This window comes from Topomyia yanbarensis, chromosome 2, assembly GCF_030247195.1.
Source record: "Topomyia yanbarensis strain Yona2022 chromosome 2, ASM3024719v1, whole genome shotgun sequence".
NCBI lineage: Eukaryota > Metazoa > Arthropoda > Insecta > Diptera > Culicidae > Topomyia > Topomyia yanbarensis.
In genome coordinates, this window is record NC_080671.1 from 433,783,348 (window position 1) to 433,801,512 (window position 18,165).

Genomic DNA, 18,165 nt, shown 5'->3' on the forward strand with positions numbered 1-18,165 from the left:
GTCCTATTTAATCTATCAGAGTCAATTGATCACCCTTATTCTTGTTTATAACGAATGCGAGATCCGCTCGAAAGCGATTCAAACGAATAGTAAGTCCATTTGATTTTGCTGTCGTAAGCAATTTCGCATTCGTCGTAAACAAGAATAGGGGTGGTTACCTGTGGCCGGAATGGTATACTTACGAATCACCATTCCAACAAATTAATGACTATCAGTACGTTAGTTTCCCGAGCGTGCCTAAATCACGCCCCATGTCGCGGGACCCAATCCCTCGCATATGCCAATGGTTCACCACACAGAAAAGTGATTGGTGCGCACTACTTCGAAGTAGTAAGTCTGCCGGCTCCTGGCTAGTTATCACAGTGTTCGGTTGTTAGAAAACCCCTTTTCAGCGGTACAGATTGCGCCGTAATAAAGGATTCGGCGGTATTCCGCGACTGACAGGTGCACCTCTTGCCATTTGATGTGGGCCGCGAAAGCCTCGTACTGAAATGGAAAAAAGTAGTCAGATCATATTCGTGAGGTACGTTGTGGACTTGATCAGAGATGCGTGTTTCGAGTTGAATGAAGAAACAGTTTGATGATTGCGATTTTTTTTGAGATGGGAGACTTTATTTTTATCAGCATTATTACATGTTCGTTTGTTTTACATACTTTTGCGATTATTTAATAGCTGAGTAATATTTTGAATATATTAAGTTTTGCCATCATACTTTATAGTTTATTATATCTTCTTTCAACATTATTGATTCTGTTGGTTTAAATTTTATTTTTCTGCTGAATTAATCTTGCTTGCTAATCTGTCTGCTAGCCTGCACAAGTTTTGCTTTTCGATTTATCTTCTACTACAATATTATTTTTTATTGTTTCAATAGGACTGAAGAGCAGTACAAGTTTCCTACCACGGAAGTGACAAAATTCTTAATTTTTACCTTTCAATATTCATTTTTATGTTAATAATTCTAATTAAACTGGAAAATACAAAAAAAAAAGTTAAAATTGTAATTTTTTTCAAGCCTACCATTGCGTACATAAAATTAATCTTATTTTTTCATGAAAATAAGCTTAGTTCCTTAATTTATTTTTTGCAGATTTTTATTTATTGTATGGTATAGTATTTTCATGAATTATAGCATTTTAGGTTTTTAATGTTTATAATATATGTTTTACTTCTATTAAGAGTCAATCGTTGGTGCTCAAATGTTTAATAGTAACAAGTATTACACTGGTTACTAGTTTTTGGGCCTAGAACAGTTTTTTTTCATTTTCAAGATAACTTTAAAATGCTTATTTAGGTTTACACCACTCGGCTTACGGGGGTATTACTGTGATATTACGTCAGTGCTTTTATCATAAAACTATTAAATGTTCAAATTTCATCCAAAGGTTTAGCTTGTTTAACCGTCATCATGTTGTTTTCGTTTAATTGTTGTTGTTAAAGTTGTTGAATGTAATCTCCTTCTCCAATTTTGCGTTTCTTTAGATCCTTCCTTTTAGCTTCCTCCGGTGTTTTCCGCCCCCTGCTGAACCAATGGTCTTCCCCACCGAGTAGTTTCAAATAAAAGTTTGAACAAATTTACATTAGTTAGTTTGAAAAGCTGCCGGCACTTGGAGGTCAACAGTTTTGACCTAGTTCGTGTAGTTAAAGCAGCTAATCCTGTGATCGAATTGAATTCTACGGTTTTTGTTTCTCATTCTTAACACGTTATTTCAAAGTTGTCGAGATGTATAAAAATTATGCTGGTGTTTACTTCTGGGGTCGACCATAGGGAGCATGGCGATATCGGGGGACACCTTCGCGGGCAACATGTTTCATTGAGAGCTCCTCGGCGTGGCCACCACGCGGCGGCATTACATATGATGATGGCTTCCAGGGTCGGGCAGCGGCGCTGACAGGAACCGGTTTCGGTGAAGCTGTTACAACACACAGATGAGTGGGAGGAGGATGTGGGCGTTTATTGTATCGGTTAGTCTTGGGTTTATAGCTCAGAATAATCAGTTTTGATTTGTTCGATTTATTTCGACGGAAGAGATTTGAGTTTCTACGGCCGGTGTCAAGTTTTGTTTTAGGCAGATTATAGCGAAAGAAATTCGGCAAGTTTAAGGCAAATCTCGAACGGATTATGCCAATAGAATTTTTTTTAAAAGAAAATGTTAACAGTTTAAAATTTTTAACGTTTGTAAGATTGTAGCAACGTTTAAAATTTTAAATTACTCATCTGAACAGACTTTGTTCTACCCTGCTGGCCTCCGCTGTTTAGAATCTTATTCGGCACACGCCTTGCATTACTGGAGGAGCCTAGTCTAGCACAAAATTCTTCGTTTGGTCAATCAAGCTAAATTTGTTCAAAAGTTTTGGCATTCAAATACAACGAAGAGTGGAATCGGTTATCTTTCCCCGTCAGTTATACTCCGAAGAAGAGAGATCGCTACCGAAACGGAGTCCCGGCTCGTCTCCATCATCTTCATCGTTCCGTGACTCATCAACATCTTCTCCCAAAGACGACCATCAGCGTCATCAGTAGGGAGGTCGATAGTAAGAGGAGGGAGGATATAAATTACCTGCATATGGCGCCGGTTCTCGGTAGTACTCACGGCGGTACTCTTGCTCATATTCGGGAGCTTCCGGAACATATTTAGGACGTTGTACCGGCGGTCCAGGTTGATGATACGAGTAGTTTGGCTCGTAACTTTGTTCGTATACTGGCTCTTCGTAACGCTGAGGAGGCCCAGGTCTAAAATAAAAAAAATATTTATCAACTACCTGCAATTCGACCAACGTTCGCTAAACTCCACCCACCTCGGTCCGTGCGTTTCCTCCATAGCGGCTCGTGCCTTATCCAAAATCGAGAGAACTTTCTTCGGTGCAGGAAGGGGTCTCGAACTGATAACCGGTGGTGGTGGTGGTGCTTCCATCTGCATCATCGGTTTCTTGAATGGTTTCTTCGGCGGAACTTCAGTTTCGCTATCCTCCATCAGCTCTCGCATCTGTTCCTGACGGATGAAATCGTTGCTGTCTGGAATCAGGTACTTGCGCAGTTCAGCCAAAGCGTAGGCAATGCGAGCGTGCACCTCAGCCGGTGGTCCGTTTGCATTCACCTCGACGTGCAGATCGTCGTTCAGATGTGCATACTTGGGATCCATTGCGTTGCGCAGTTCTTCCTCCTTTTTGCGGTCCTTCATCGAACCTCTTCCCAAAATCGCCATTTTGCAAAGTGTATCTTCCTGAAGCCGTTTCATTGTGTTTCCCTTGGGACCGAGCAGTTTACCAACAAAGTTAAACCGTGGATGTTCCTTGATCGGAACTAAAATCTTAACCGTTACTTTGATGTGCTTCTCACGATAGATATCAATGTAGCGACGAGCTGGCGGTTTACCAGATTTTTGGACGTTTTCAATTTCTACAAATCAAATAACCGAAACCCTTAATTATATTACCTAGCGTGCATCCCCTCAGCAAAAACTTACCCACTTCCAGAAGCCGGTCCGCAATCGGATATTTCTTGTCGATGGCAATTCGCTCCGCGATCATGCCCTTAATATACTCCTGGGACTTCTGATTTTGGGGATTCTCTTGTTCGTCGTCCATTTCCTCGATTTCTTCCTGATTTTTACTGTTATTCTTGCGTTTGAAATCGCTCGCTTCATCGTTATACCCGTTTGCGTCCTGGTCGGCCATTTTACTTTCTAATTGGCTTTTGACTAACCTGAATTTGATTGAAAAAAGCGGCTCGACAAATGCGTATATTTCAATACTGATATTTCACGGCCTTGGCGAATCCTCTGCTTGTCGAATATCACTCGGGAAAAGGTTTAACAAGCTTTTTTTTACTGAAAATTGTGAAAATTTACCGCAGGAGAAAAAACTGTTACCGCACGCACCGACTGATGGTCAATGATTGATGGAGTGAAAATTTGGTAACGACTCAAAGGCGTTATCTGAAGCCGTGACGATAAAGAAAATGGCGATATGATAACCGCATACTAACGGACAGGGTGGCCAGAATGTATTTCATGATTCCTATACACTGACGCAAATTTACTTGAGAATTTCGTAAGTCGTAACTTATGAAGCTACACAATTTTGATTTTATTGGACGCTTATGCATTTCATAAGTTCGCCCTATGAAATTTATAGACGTATGTAATGATGTTCATATTCGTATTATTGTGAAAATGTCATAATTTTACCATATGAAATCAGTGAAAATAGGAAACTAGGCATTTTTGGAAGTTGATTGAATTTAATGTTCTTTTTTTCAAATTTGGGGACATGAAATGTAAGTAAATATTCTTCGTAACTTACATTACTTTCATAAGAAATGTATTGAATTTTCTTAAACTTTCAAGACGTCTTTTCATTCATTTACATCTTATTGGAAATATTATGAGACTTCACAAACTCATCAAAACATCAAACTAGAGATGTGTGAATTAATTCGTTTAAATAAAAAATATATATTATAAAATGAAAAATATGATGCTGAGTATATTTTCTCGTACTAGCGCCATATGATATTTCTATGGATTTCATAACATCTCATTTATTAAATTTATATTCAAGCATATTGATTTACATAAGCACAGTCGCATGAAAGGTATAAAGATGGCTTAAAAATTTCATTAGCATGACTTATGAAAATTCTAAGTGACTCGATGGCCATTTTTTCCTCCGAGTCATAAGTCAAACTTATGATTTTCATATGGGATACTTGTGGCGCCGAATCATAAGTGATTCTTATGGAATTCATTAGTTATTTTATCTCGGTGTAACATTTCCCCGAAAACCATTCACCAGAAAATAAAATGCCAAAACTCAAGATGGAGAGAAAGGTGGGAACATTTGACACTTTTGAGTGTATTAGTTCTATACTTGCAAAATAAGGCATGGCGGCCGGGGCCCTTGAAGTAAACATCAACATCCGAACGAGCATCCTGATTCTTTGGCGCACGATAAAAAGTGAGAAAAGGCCAGCCCGAATAGAAATGTACAGTAACAAAACCATGATTTTCACTGTGACAGTACAGTAATTTTACAACAATTTACAGTAAGTTTTAGTGTTATGCTACAATACAAAAACAATAAACTTTAACGTTTTTACAGTAAATTTCATTGTAAAATAGACTTTTACAGCGAAAAAGGGGGGTGGTTATGTATCTTAACATTAAAAAAATCAATTTTTCTCCATACATTTTTTTCTCGGAAACAGTAAAATTTAATGTGAATGCACTGTGTCAGTTTTTTGGTGAACAGTGAAATTTATTGTTACATGAAATTTTATTGTAAATCTACTGTGAGAACTTGGCATCGAACAATGTTGAAACAGTAATAACTATAATATTTATTGTTTTATGATTGTTTGTAGGGTAAATGCTATTGTAAAATTCTATCCGGGAGGCTTTACTTCGGATCTATCGATTAGAATACTTATGGACACTTTTTACCTCGAAAAAAAACCGATTAAATTAACTATGACTGTATCGAAAAAAAACTTATGGCAACAGAAGGGCCCGCTACGTCAACTGTTTGTGCTTTTCTTCTTCATATACTCTTGTTTTTTCGGCTTCGTCAAAGAAAAATGACAACCGCACTCACACACAGAAAAAAATGTGCACACCTGTATCCGTCTTGGCCAAAACTATTTCCCAAAAACATCCCGATTAGAATTTTACAATAGCATTTACCCTACAAACAATCATAAAACAATAAGTATTATAGTTATTACTGTTTCAACATTATTCGTCGCTGAGTTCTCGCAGTTACAATAAAATTTCATGTAACAATCAATTTTACTGTTCAGGAAAAAACTAATGCAGTAAATTCACATTAAATTTTATTGTTTTCGTGAAAAAAATCTATGGAGAAAAATCGATTTTTTTAATGTTAACCACATACATAACCACCCCCGCTTTTCACTGTAAAGTCGATTTTACATTGAAATTTTCTGTAGAAACGTTAAAGTTTATAGTTTTTGTATTGTAGCATAACCCTAGAACTTGCTGTAAATTATTGTAAAATAACTGTACTGTCACAGTGAAAATCATGGTTTCGTTACTCTGGATATTTTCCAGAAAGTACCAAATCCCAAATTTACCAGAAGGAACCAAAACTTAGAAAATTATTTGACCAAAAATTTTCTTTTTTTTTCAACCAAAATCGTAACAATCATTTCATTTAGATTATTCACTTAAATACGGAGCGTAGCGTAGTTGGTAAATTTTTCCAACCCGAAAAAAGAGGCGAATGACCGTAAGGTTAAAACCTGCAAAATCGGAATGACAAAATGCTTGTTATGATCACAATACATATCGGGAAGGCTCCTTTTGTGATCTTTGAATGTAGAGCACCAACAGGTAAATAATTTATTTATTATCATTCTTTCGATTGAGATATTCTGGTTGCAGTTGAAAATCGAAATAGAAAACTTGCGCCTTTCGATTTTTCTCCTATTTTCAGCGTGCGGAACTAAAGCGCAACTGATGTAGATGATGCGCAAGTTGATTCTCTAACATGTACACTAGACTGGTTCAATTTTTGACTTTTAGCTCCACCGGGCCCAACTGACTCCTATTATGGCCCTTAGAATTTGTGCAAATTTTGGTACCGATCGGTTGTGTCTACGGACCCACCCTCCAAAAATTTCAAAGTTTATATGGAAATTAGTATGGAAAATCGGTTAAAATTGAAAATAAATTCTTAAAAAATCACCTCATCAATCAATTCATGAGAACACTATATATTTCTAAAGGTATTCTTCAGCTGAACACATTCGTGGAACATTGTAAGTTTGTGAAAATTCGCAGAGAAAAGTTATTAACTAAAGAAGCAGGATGACTTCAAAACAAGTGGATTTTATTGTTAATCATAGCAACCATGTTTGAATAGCTGCATCTGCCATACGGGAGCAGTGGGTGGTAAGCCCATTTTACACTTGTATGACGATAGAGCTCTTCCAACAGGGTTGCTATGATTAATAATAAAATCAGCTTGTTTTGAAGTCATGCTGCTTCTTTAGTTAATAACTTTTCTCAGCGAATTTTCACAAACTTACAATGTTCCACGAATGTGTTCAGTTGAAGAATGCCTTTAGAAATATATAGTGTTCTCATGAATTGATTGATGAGGTGATTTTTTAAGAATTTATTTTCAATTTTAACCGTTTTCCATATAAACTTTGAAATTATTGGAGAGTCCGTAGACACAACCGATCGGTACCAAAATTTGCACAATTTCTAAGGGTCATAAAAGGAATCAATAGAGCCTGGTGGAACTAAAAGTCAAATATTGAACCAGTCTAATGTACACAAGATGCGCTTTGGTTGCCCACTCTGCAAATAGGGAAAAAACAAAAGGCGCAAGTCAATCCTTCGATTTTCAACTGCAACCAGAATATTTGATACTATACTAATAATAGTGTATTGTAGTGCGTATAATATAAATTCGGATTTTGTTTTTGCTAGTTCTCGAAGAGAGTTTGTCTATGACTGAGTATTTCTTTGGCTTTTAGCGTTTTTTTGAGTGACGTTTGCGACGTTTGAAACAGTTACGTAAAGCATTTGTGTGCCATAAAGAGTGTTACGATCAATATTTGATCGAATAAAACTTCATGCTTTTCTTTTAAATGTGGATCAAAACAAATGCTTAAAAGAAGGATAACCAACTGAATCCATATGAAAAATAATCAGTACCTACAGTGCAATACAACACTTTAAAAGTTGCCTCAATTTTTAACAAGATTGACATAAAGCCATTTGGCAGAATATCGTTTGACATAAGACATTATATACTAGTTGGCCATTTGGCATAGCTGGCCTGTGGTATAAATACCATTTAGCGTAAGTTATGAAAATACTTTCGAAAGTATTTAGTGCCACATGTTTGAGTAAAACGAGCCAATCGGGCGCATCGTACGTTTCCGTACGAAACATTTCCAATTCAAAAAAGAATAAATGCTCATCTTTTGTCAAATGTGCATTCAGTTCGATTTTAATACGATTTTAAAGACAGCTTGAAAGAAGGAATCAATCCCTATGTTCGAGTATACGAATAGATAACAGGCTTACTTGCGAGGGACCGCCGCTTCCGACGGCTTATCAACAGCAGTTGTACACCGCATCAATTCCGCATATTTTAAAACCTAGCGCAACGCATAGCACTATTTTATTCTGTTGCATTCTAGAAGGGGATCACCCTAGGGGCAGATCACTTGTGATGCAAATCAGCAAAATTAAATGCATTTCTCTCCATCAAAAAAATATTCATAATGTATTTTGCGTTGCGTGCAATGTATTTTGCGTTGCATCAAAACGTCAAAACCCTAAAAAACTAGCCCTACATTCAACAGAAGGTCGAACAAAGTGAATCAGTGTAGGATGTTTGTTAAACAAACTTTTCTGCGAGGGAGTGCAAAGTTGATGTAAAAATAGAAATTAAGTGCATTTTTTCTAATTTGATGCAGTGATCTGCCCCTAGGGGTTACCGCTTCCGATGATTGTTGCCAAATGGCTCCTAAAAATACCTGTACTGATTTTTTAGATTTGTCCTATATGTATGTTTACATTACTAAAAGAAATTTAAAAAGTCTGCTATTGTCTAATGCTGTTAGCAGATCGGTTCCAAAGCAAAATTTTCTGCAAGAAACAGTTGTTGCATTCCTGCAGGAATTCTGGTAGAATCCTTACAGATAGATCCCAAGAAATTCTGCCAGGCATTTTATTGTGCTGCTGGTCATGTGAATTTTAACTGCACACTCAATTTAGTTCGGCAATTTTCACGCACAGCTGAACAGTCAGCAAAATTTTTAAACTAATATCTCAGCAAAGGGACAATAATTGGGTCATTAAATGAGAAAATAAATCTTTTTTCATTACATGCATCGATAAAGCTGATTTTTGTTATTACAACAATATTTTTTCCAACTCAGGAAACGTGAAAATAAAATTTGAATTTAAAATAAAGAAATATGTTGACGGTCTTTATTTGACGCTATAAGCAAACATCACTTGTACTGAAATATCGGCAAAAGCTTTGTTTTCAGAGTGTTCTGCTGTGTAAAGCTCGGCAAAAGTTGCGAAAAAAGCTGAGATTTGGTAGAACAAAATTTTGTCTGGCGCGTTCAAGTGGGCTGATTCCTGGTTAAGTTCAGCCGGAAAGTGAGCTGTAATGCTGGCTGGTTCTAATTCATGTTTCGGCTTCGGTTGTGTGACTGGAGCCAGAATACTAATTAGAATAAGCCAGAGTTCCGGCTGTATTTTATTAAGTTATAGCACAGACTAACAGACATAACACTCAAAAACAAAGCTTCGCCCGCTGTAAAAGTCATTATAAATATATTTGTAGTTGGGACTGTGGCCACATTTGAAATTATGGCGCCACTGACATATGAACAAGCATATGGGGGATAGACCACTAGTGAAAAATTGTTCTCAAACCTGAGGGGTAACCCACCAGAAAATGAGTGATTAGGCCTGTGAATAAAAGGTGGAGCTAGTGTTCTAGGAAAATTGTCGGATCGATGTTTTTTGAGGGAATTCTCTCATAGTGTTATGTCTGTTAGTCTGTGGTTATAGTGCTAAAGTTCTTGGATTGATCATGACAATTTGTTACAGGCCCCTTCTAGGCAGCCATTTTGTCCTAGCCAAGATCTGCCTTTGATAAAATAAAAACAACCCAATATTATTGCACGGGCGACATATGCCTAGAAGCGGCAAGGCCCATCATATGTTAACTATTGCTTGTGGAACTAAAAACTGGATTCCAATCGCACTGCGTTCTTACCATTCCCCTTTTAAATTCTTGTCATAGATTGGTTAGTTCGACTGGTTTGTCTATGAAAGTACCATCTCTATCACTTGAAATACATGTGCTTTGGCAGCTCGCAGTTTTGAGATCACACGCACTTTGAAAGTACGGGGGAAGTGCACAGTACTGTCAAAGCAGAGACTAATTGAGACTCACGAATTTCCCGTGGCTCAAGAGGTACTAACTCATGTAGTACTATAAGGTCCCTCGAAATGTCAAATAGATAACACGATGGTAGTCAAGGTATGCTGTGCTTTTTTTTCTGAAAGGCTATCGGTTGTTCATTTTACATCACAGCAAAATATATTTTTGCTGAGAAGGTGTTAGGAGCTAGTAAGCAAGTTCTGAAATTCAATTGTTATTTAATGAAGCACGATTTTGTGATGGCGAATTTCCAGTCTTTAAAACTCTTCACAACGGAGTATTGGGGAAGGACTGTTTGTTTGAAATGACGATTTTGTGTGGTAGCCAAGGATGCAAAATGCCCACCTTTTCTGCGGCTGTAATTTTTCTGCCTACATTCTCATTTCTCTTTCGACGCTGTAGCTGTACGGTAGTCTGTAAGCAAAGCAGTAACATGACAAAAAATACTGCCCCGGTACAGTCACCAGACGCGAGCGGTACAGCTTCTCTTTCCTTATTTTACACTTTTTAATATTTTTAATCTATTCAATATTTTTAATCACAAACGACGACAATGAATGCGGTTCGTTTACGCCACGACCGGCATCAACGCTTTCGTGTGCGGACCTCTCCCTTTGACTATGCAGAGAAAAGTGTACAAAGCGAGAGAACAAACTTTACTACGCCATACCAACGACCATACTCTCACCGAGCAGTCAGAGTACAGCAGCAAAACAAAAATGTATTCTACTGCTGTACAGGAAAATGTACTCGGTTTGGCTACCGTTCTGGCAAGAGCTGTAGTGATGCGTCGCTGTAGCGGGCTGTTCGGCTTGTGCAAATGTAAATATACCCAAAAAAATGTAATTTATCGGTACCCTTGGCATCCCTTGTGGTAGATACCCCTAACAGTGACCAACGCTTCCGACTGCGTATCACATACAACATAAACGTTGTACGGTTAACTTTCCCAAAATCATCCACAAGTTAAAGTTCAGAAATACCCACTAGACAATATTTGTTTTTAGATATTTTTAGAAATATATCTTTCAAGGGGTTTACAATCATCAAATTCCTTACCATATCTTGCGTCCCATGTCATTACGTTGGACCATATAGGTATCATAAGGTTCCGGAAGTTCTGACGCATATTCGTTGTGATGGACTTCCTAAGTACTGGTGCACTCATAGTTTCCTCTACTCCGTTACAAAAAATTCCGAATATTTTCCTGGTCGCTGTCTTCCTCTCTCGATTATGTTACAAAAAGCAAAATTCGTAACACATTTTCGCACGTAAACAATTTCAGATGTATGCAGTTTTGATCCTAACAACGACCAATAACTAACCGATACCAAATTTACAAACCTGATAGAAAAAGAGAACACTAGATTAGTTCGGCAAGATTGGCAGAACTGAAGGGACCGTGCTACTACTCCAGAAGATCCAGTAAACAGTGTACCACACTATTTTGAATGATTCTTCGTGAGTTGGTAGTCTCGATTAGTCTCTGGTCAAAGTCTGTATATCTCCATAGAGGATGACAGGAGTGACATCCACATCCCCCTGATTTTTACCGAGTGTCTGTCTCAAAGGGAAGAAAAGCGTATCCGCATAAGAATACGATGAGTCGCAGATTTGACAGACGCAAAATAGATTCAAGATAAACATGTGTATACAATAATATTATCTCGCTTTACATATGCCTATACCTTATCTGGTATCATCTTGGTTTTTCACGTGGTTTGCAGTTTGAAAAGACCAAAATTGACAAGACCATAATTTGATGTTGAAACGGTCTAGGGTAACAGATGTATTTTTACCACCTCACATTTTGGCTCACCTTTAGTTTTTTTTTATGTTTATTAAACGAATTTACATAAAATTTTGAAAATCTAGCAGCAGTTTTATTGAAAAACTCTTATTACAGCTATTGTATGTCAAGATTATTGTTGCAGATACATATTACCACTATAAATCGCAAAATTGTGAAAATCAGCAACCGCTATACAGAAATGAAGAAAAAACTGGAGGAAGCAGCAATATTGCGAATTTTTTTATTTATCACGCACATCAACAGGCCGTACTCGGCCCCAATGATGGAAACTTAAACTAATTACATCTAAAAAACTGCAGGAATCGATTTCTGAAGAGGCGTTGTAGCCCCGTGGGAGCGGCATTACCTGTTTGAATAGTTCGTCGAAACGGCACTCTCAGAAGAACGTTTTCGCGTAACGTTCTGGACCTTGCTTGTATGTTAACTCGCTTTAGTAAATCTGGAGAATCGATGCGTCCTGACAGAAGATCAGAGATGAATAAGGCTCTTGCAGTTTCTCTACGACGCTGGAGAGTATCGAGCTGGATGAGTTGACACCGACTCTCGTAGCTTGGTAGACGAACAGGATCACGCCAAGGCAGGCGTCGAAGAGAATACCATATAAATTTTCGTTGAACGCCTTCAATTCGATCGCTGCTGTTCATGTAATTCGGGTTTCAGACCGCCGAACAATACTCCAGCGTAGAGCGCACTAAAGAGCAGTATAGGCTTTTGAGACAGTAAATGTCTGTAAAGGATTTAGCCGTACGGAAAATGAAGCCCAGGCTTCGCGAAGCTTTACCAACAACATACGAAATGTGATTCTTAAATGTAAGTTTCGAATCTAACAGTACTCCAAGATCCTTAACGCAGCTCACCCGGGAAACAAGAGCTCCGGACAAGTTATATTCAAAATCAATGGGATCTTTTTTCTGGAGAACGATATCACAGAACATTTCGCCGGATTCAGAATCATTCGGTTGTTTTCACACCATCTGCTGAAAGTGTCGAATTGCTGCTGCAAATATTGTGCGTCCGTTCGGCTCCTAATTCTGTTGAAAATTTTTAGATCATCTGCATACGACAACCGTGGTCCTTTCAGCTGATAGTTTACATCGTTGAAATAGAGAGTGAATATAAATGGTCCGAGATGACTTCCTTGCGGAATACCAGACGTTGCGAAGAACAGTTTGGAGTATGCATCACCTATGTTCACACTGAGTTGACGGCCAACGATTTTTTTTAGGATTGAAACCATCGCAGGAGCGATCCACTGAAGCCAAGTTTTTCCAATTTAGCGAGCGATATCGTGATTGATTTTGTCGAAAGCTGCAGATAAGTCAGTATATATAACATCAGTTTGTTGATTCGCATCGAACCCTTCGGACACAAAAGAGGTTAGAGATAGTAGATTCGTCGACGTAGATCGATTCGGCATGAATCCGTGTTGGTCTTTAGAAATATATTCCTTACAGTGAAAAAACACTGACTCCACCACGACTAACTCAAAGAGCTTGGAAATGGCACAGAGCGCAGAAATTCCTCGATAATTGTCAATGTTTCTCTTATCACCTTTTTTGTGGACAGGAAAGATGAAAGCTGCTTTCCATAATTGAGGAAAAATCGCGGTTGTCTGTGATATTGGATTGGTTCCACCCTGGGACGGGACATGCGAAGACGGTCTTCTTTTTTCCTCTCGATGTTGATGTTATTTTGCAGGGAAACCTCCGCTTGCAAAATAATTTCAAGCAAATGTCGATGATAGTGCTGTGCCGATGTGGCATAGATTTCTGCCGATGAGGTTCAAATTTATGCCGAAAATAGTAGAGCTCAAACATGACATGAATTATGTTATCGTTTGTCTTAGCTTTGTAAAACAACATTAACCATAACTGTTGAGAAGATTAATAAAATTACACGTGCCGTCGTTACATTTTGCATATTTATTTCTGTTACATCTAAGCAACATGTAAAATATATTTTATAAAAACGCCTTGTATATAGCAAGGATATGACGATATTACCCAGACACTGTCCATTTCTAAATAATGAAAATCGTCAAGAAAGGTCCGGTTTGCAATGACAGGCCATTGCCGGTTCGCGGTGACAGTTGCTTTTTTTCACTTTGCACGTCCCGTCCAAGGTTCCACCAAACCAGATATACACTTTTTCAAAAACACAGCAGGGACACCATCTGGCCCAGGAGATGACGATGCTTTAAACGTGGATGCTGCTGATACAATATCCGAGTGCTCCACACGAATCTCACTCACTGACCGTTCGAGTTGGGCCACACCGCTAGCTGCAACGTCAATCTGCTGCGAGGACAGAGTCTCACTGACGAACACACTCGCAAATTTAGAGGGGAACAATTTGCATATGGCTTGTGAATCATGCCCAACTTCACCATTCAAAAACATTGTAGAAGGTAAGCCGGTTTCTTTCCGCTGCTCATTGACGTATCTCCAAAACGATTTAGGATCCGACTTAAGCTTACGTTGCATTTTTCGTTGGTAGTTTGAAAAACAAAAACTGTTCAGTTTTTTAAAATCGTTATTGAGCCTTACATAATAAGCTCTCAGTGACAAGGTACGGCGTTTGGTTAACTTTCGTAATGCTGCTCTTTTCGCAGTTTTTAGCTGACGTAGCTCGGCTGTCTGCCAGGGGGATTGATCACTTCGTTGATTACACTTTGGGACATGACGATCGATAAGGTAGCTCATTATATGGCAGAACGTTTCAGCGGCGGAGTTCACATCATCCTTGCTTAGCACAGAATCCCAGTTAATACGTTCGGAACATATTTTAATTAAAATATGCCATGTTTTGTTGAACAAATTATGTTACTGTAATCATAACTAATTGATGAAAGTAAAATTGCGTAAATTATACGAAACATTACATCACAGCTCAAACAATAAGCTATGACCACAATATATTGTACGATTTAGGGAAAATACATATTTCTGCCATATCTTCTGCAATTAACCTTTTCATCCATTTCTTGACTGTATTGCTACTCAATGAAGAGTGTAGGCGGCATTGCATATTTTTTCCTTCTTGTTTATTTGACATGGCTCGATGTGTTAGCATAACTGAGTCGCGGAACTTCTATGATTTTTATACCATGTAAAAATTAAAATTTACTTTCAAAATACCTACCTATCGGCTCTTGTTGCCGCTTGCCAATAGCTGCTTTGCCTCCAGCACCTTGGAGGTCATTCGGTCCGTCTCGTCTCGCGTTTTTTGCTCACGTCCATGCCGTCATCGGTACTGCATTCATGATGCTCACGGTCAAATGTTCTTATTTGCTTCTTGAACTTACAACTCGCTGTTGTAAATCCATCTCCATCGGCATTTGATTCTTTATTGATGATGATGGTTGTTGGTTTGGAGGCATTTGGTGTAATTGTTGTTACTTTACTCTTGGTAATGGCGGTTTGTTTAGTGGTACTGTGCCCGATCGTTGCTGGTCTCGTGTTTGTTGCTGCCCGCGGCATCATTCAGCTCAGAAAACCCTTTGAATAAATACTGTTGTTGCATAGAACGGACTTCCATATTCGAGAAAATATGTATAAAATACTTCTGTAAACAATGAATTCCCCTTTGAAACACTTTCGCTGCCGTACCAGTATATTCAAAACTAGCGGTATAAGCCTTCAATATAGTCAAAAGGCAGTACTTTTGAGCAATCCATTTGATCTTACACAATTACTGCGAGTATACACGAAGTGGGCGATAATATGCTTGCAAAATTGTTCCCATGGCCAAAATATATTTCGGCCACGAGTCAAAATGAAATTTGGGTGGCGGAAATAGAAAAAAAGTATTTTATTGAAAATACAATTTTTATTGATTTCTAACTAAATGAAACGTTTTTAAGAGATCTATATTGATGGTCAGATGTAAGCCGATGTTGTGCATGAGCATATTTACCAACCTTTGCAGTTTTTATATGTCCTATTCGCAACATTTAAAAACTATGTTCAAAAGTGGGCCAAAATACCCTTTTACCCTATCCCTGACAATGATCAGAAAAGGGAAAACCCTCGTTTTTTACTACACGGATACGAAAAACTACCAAAAATTGAGCTCTTTTCACTCAATCTCGGGGTGTAAGGTAAAATTAGATAAACCGTGTTGAAGGTAGTTTCCCATTAATCACGGCAAAAATCACAACTCATTGATAGGTTTTTTATACTCAATATTGAGTTAAATATGTCTAAATTTATGTTGAATCTACCTAATTTTGAGTATACCTCAAACAACTCAAAAGCACCTTATTCCATGGAAGGCCTCGACTAAGTCGAATCTCTCTCTTTTTTTTGACAACACTAATAAGTGCGAAAGCGACGCAAGACTCAAAACTACCTAAATTCCATCTTAAATTTGCAAAAGGGTGAATAAGATTTGTAAACAAACTTTTATTTTTATGGTTTCTCTTAATTTACTATAATTTCAAAGCAGAAAACAATTGAAATTACTTCTACGAAGGGTAAAAATTTACATTAACGCATATTTTTCATGAAATTCCATTCTGCAGCAGACTAATGAGCGAAAAAAGTTTGTTTACAAAACACACTTTCGCCCTTTTGTCGAATTCTCGACAAACATATGATTACGGACTAAAAGCCAACTGTCAAAATCCACTTTTAATGGAAATTCCGGACAAACCGTTACTAGCTGAATACAGTTCACAACAGTTTATGAAAGAGAAAACTTTTCTCTTTCGTTTACTACCAACATCTGTGATTGGCATGTAACGGTTTGTCTGGAATTTCCATTCAAAGTGGATTATGACAGTTGGCTTTTAGGCCGTATTCATATGTTTGTCGAGAATTAATATTGAATTGAAGTTAAAGGAACTTATTCTGCGGGTTGTTTTATTTAACCGTGTATGCATATTTTTGTTTCTCAGTGTACATTTGGCAACATTGATCGATAAATCGATACGTCTGGCCACTCTGCTAACACCACGCGTTACCAGGTGTTACGTGAAGATCTCGGCGGTTATTGGGAAATCTTTGCACGAGTCGCACATAGATGGCGCTATGGTGGAACTTTTGTCATTTCAAAAGAATTTACGATTACTATAGAGGTCGCATGACGCTGTTAACACTGATGGTTTATTGTTATATAAATAATATATTGTAATTTCTTTTGTCATTTCGCAAGGAGTTTGGTACACGGAGAACTTTATTCAGCCATTAACAGCATTTTTTTTCTTTTTGCCTCGATTTTTGCTGCTGTAAATTTTATTTATTTATTGTTTAGTTTTTTAGTTTTTTAGTTTTTTTGAGATATTGAAATCGTATTGCGGGCAAACTTCGTTAAAATGTCTAATACTTATCTCCTGCAGGAATGCAGGGCAATCGATGTTACCAGATAACATATCGAATACGAAGAGAAGCTGCAGGTTTTCTCGACGGTTTGCAAGTGGTTCAAGTCGCATAAACTGACATCGTTCGGTGTAGTTTGGGAGGTTGAGTGGGTTAGTTCACGGTAAGGCTCGTAGAACTTAGCGAACGAAGCTTCGCACCACTGGATCAATGCGTTAATGTCTTCTTGAAGAAGGCTACATCAGATTTTCGCATTTAAAAACTAAGCTGATGTCGTTGATGAAAAGCGTAAAGATGAGTGGTCCTAAAATACTACCTTGTGGTGCCCCGGAAGAAATGCCAAAAGTTCTTGCGTGTGATTTATTTAACTTGACGAGGCTGTTTGATTTGAGAGATACGAATGAAACTATTTCACCAATCAAGCTGGGAAACCAAGCGTTTTAAACATTTCGATCACAAGGGTGTGAGGCACTTTGTCGAATGTCTTCGAAAAATCAAAATCCACATTCTGAAGTAGTTTTTTGTTCTGAAGTTTGCTTTGTCACGAAACCATGTTGAGCTTGGAAATGATCGACTGGGAAGCGTGATAAAGGCAATTATACATAATCCTTTCAAAAACTTTCCTGCGAAAAGGTTTGAAATCGTTTGGTTTTTTCCCCTGGGTGGGTGGTGCAATTTTTTTTTCTCCTGGGTGGTAATGGATATGCACATTTGGACCTATTCTATTGTATCATAGCCAGTTTGTATGTGACTTTAAATGCACACTTAAAAATCACGAACAACTAAAATTTTATCGCACTCAACGTGGCGGAAAATTAAACAAGTATCTTTTTTTAAAATTTCAAATAACCGTACTAACCAAGTACTCTGATAAAACAATGTCTTGCAAGAGAGATAGTTTGCACACATTTTTGGTTATAAAATTCAATCGCCATGGCACAGGGCGAATTAAAGGAACAGATATACAGCAAAAGAGGCATTTGACATCAGAACGGCATGCTGACAATGTCATTGCTTTGGCAGCTTTTGCGGAGCAAAGTTTAATCTCCCTTTTTCCTCTCGCAGTTCGCTGCAGGTTGCCGGTACT

At 38.0% G+C, this 18,165-nt stretch overlaps 1 protein-coding gene across 2 annotated transcripts; it reads right to left on the reverse strand.

Moving 5' to 3' along the window:
- Positions 1–3,914, reverse strand: LOC131685508 (KH domain-containing, RNA-binding, signal transduction-associated protein 2-like). Of its 2 annotated transcripts, none has more exons than XM_058969296.1 (4): positions 3,469–3,914; positions 2,801–3,401; positions 2,563–2,735; positions 1–486 (listed from the first exon to the last, which is right to left on the reverse strand). In XM_058969296.1, exons 1-4 carry the CDS (start codon positions 3,677–3,679, stop codon positions 389–391), a joined length of 1,083 nt encoding a protein of 360 aa, XP_058825279.1. In that variant the 5' UTR covers positions 3,680–3,914; the 3' UTR covers positions 1–388. The 2 variants fall into 2 exon arrangements, with proteins under 2 accessions (XP_058825279.1, XP_058825278.1); XM_058969295.1 differs by lacking the exon at positions 1–486 and adding an exon at positions 577–1,914 and having other exon boundaries at positions 3,469–3,913.
- Positions 3,915–18,165: the final 14,251 nt, after the last annotated feature.

Excerpts from the sequence above, each read along its gene's own strand:
- LOC131685508 (XM_058969295.1), bottom strand. The coding sequence starts at position 3,679 with ATGGCCGACCAGGACGCAAACGGGTATAACGATGAAGCGAGCGATTTC. Across the intron at positions 2,736-2,800 it reads GAGGAAACGCACGGACCGAG|ACCTGGGCCTCCTCAGCGTT; the intron begins GTGGGTGGAGTT and ends TTTTTATTTTAG. Across the intron at positions 1,915-2,562 it reads AGAACCGGCGCCATATGCAG|CTTCACCGAAACCGGTTCCT; the intron begins GTAATTTATATC and ends GTGTTGTAACAG.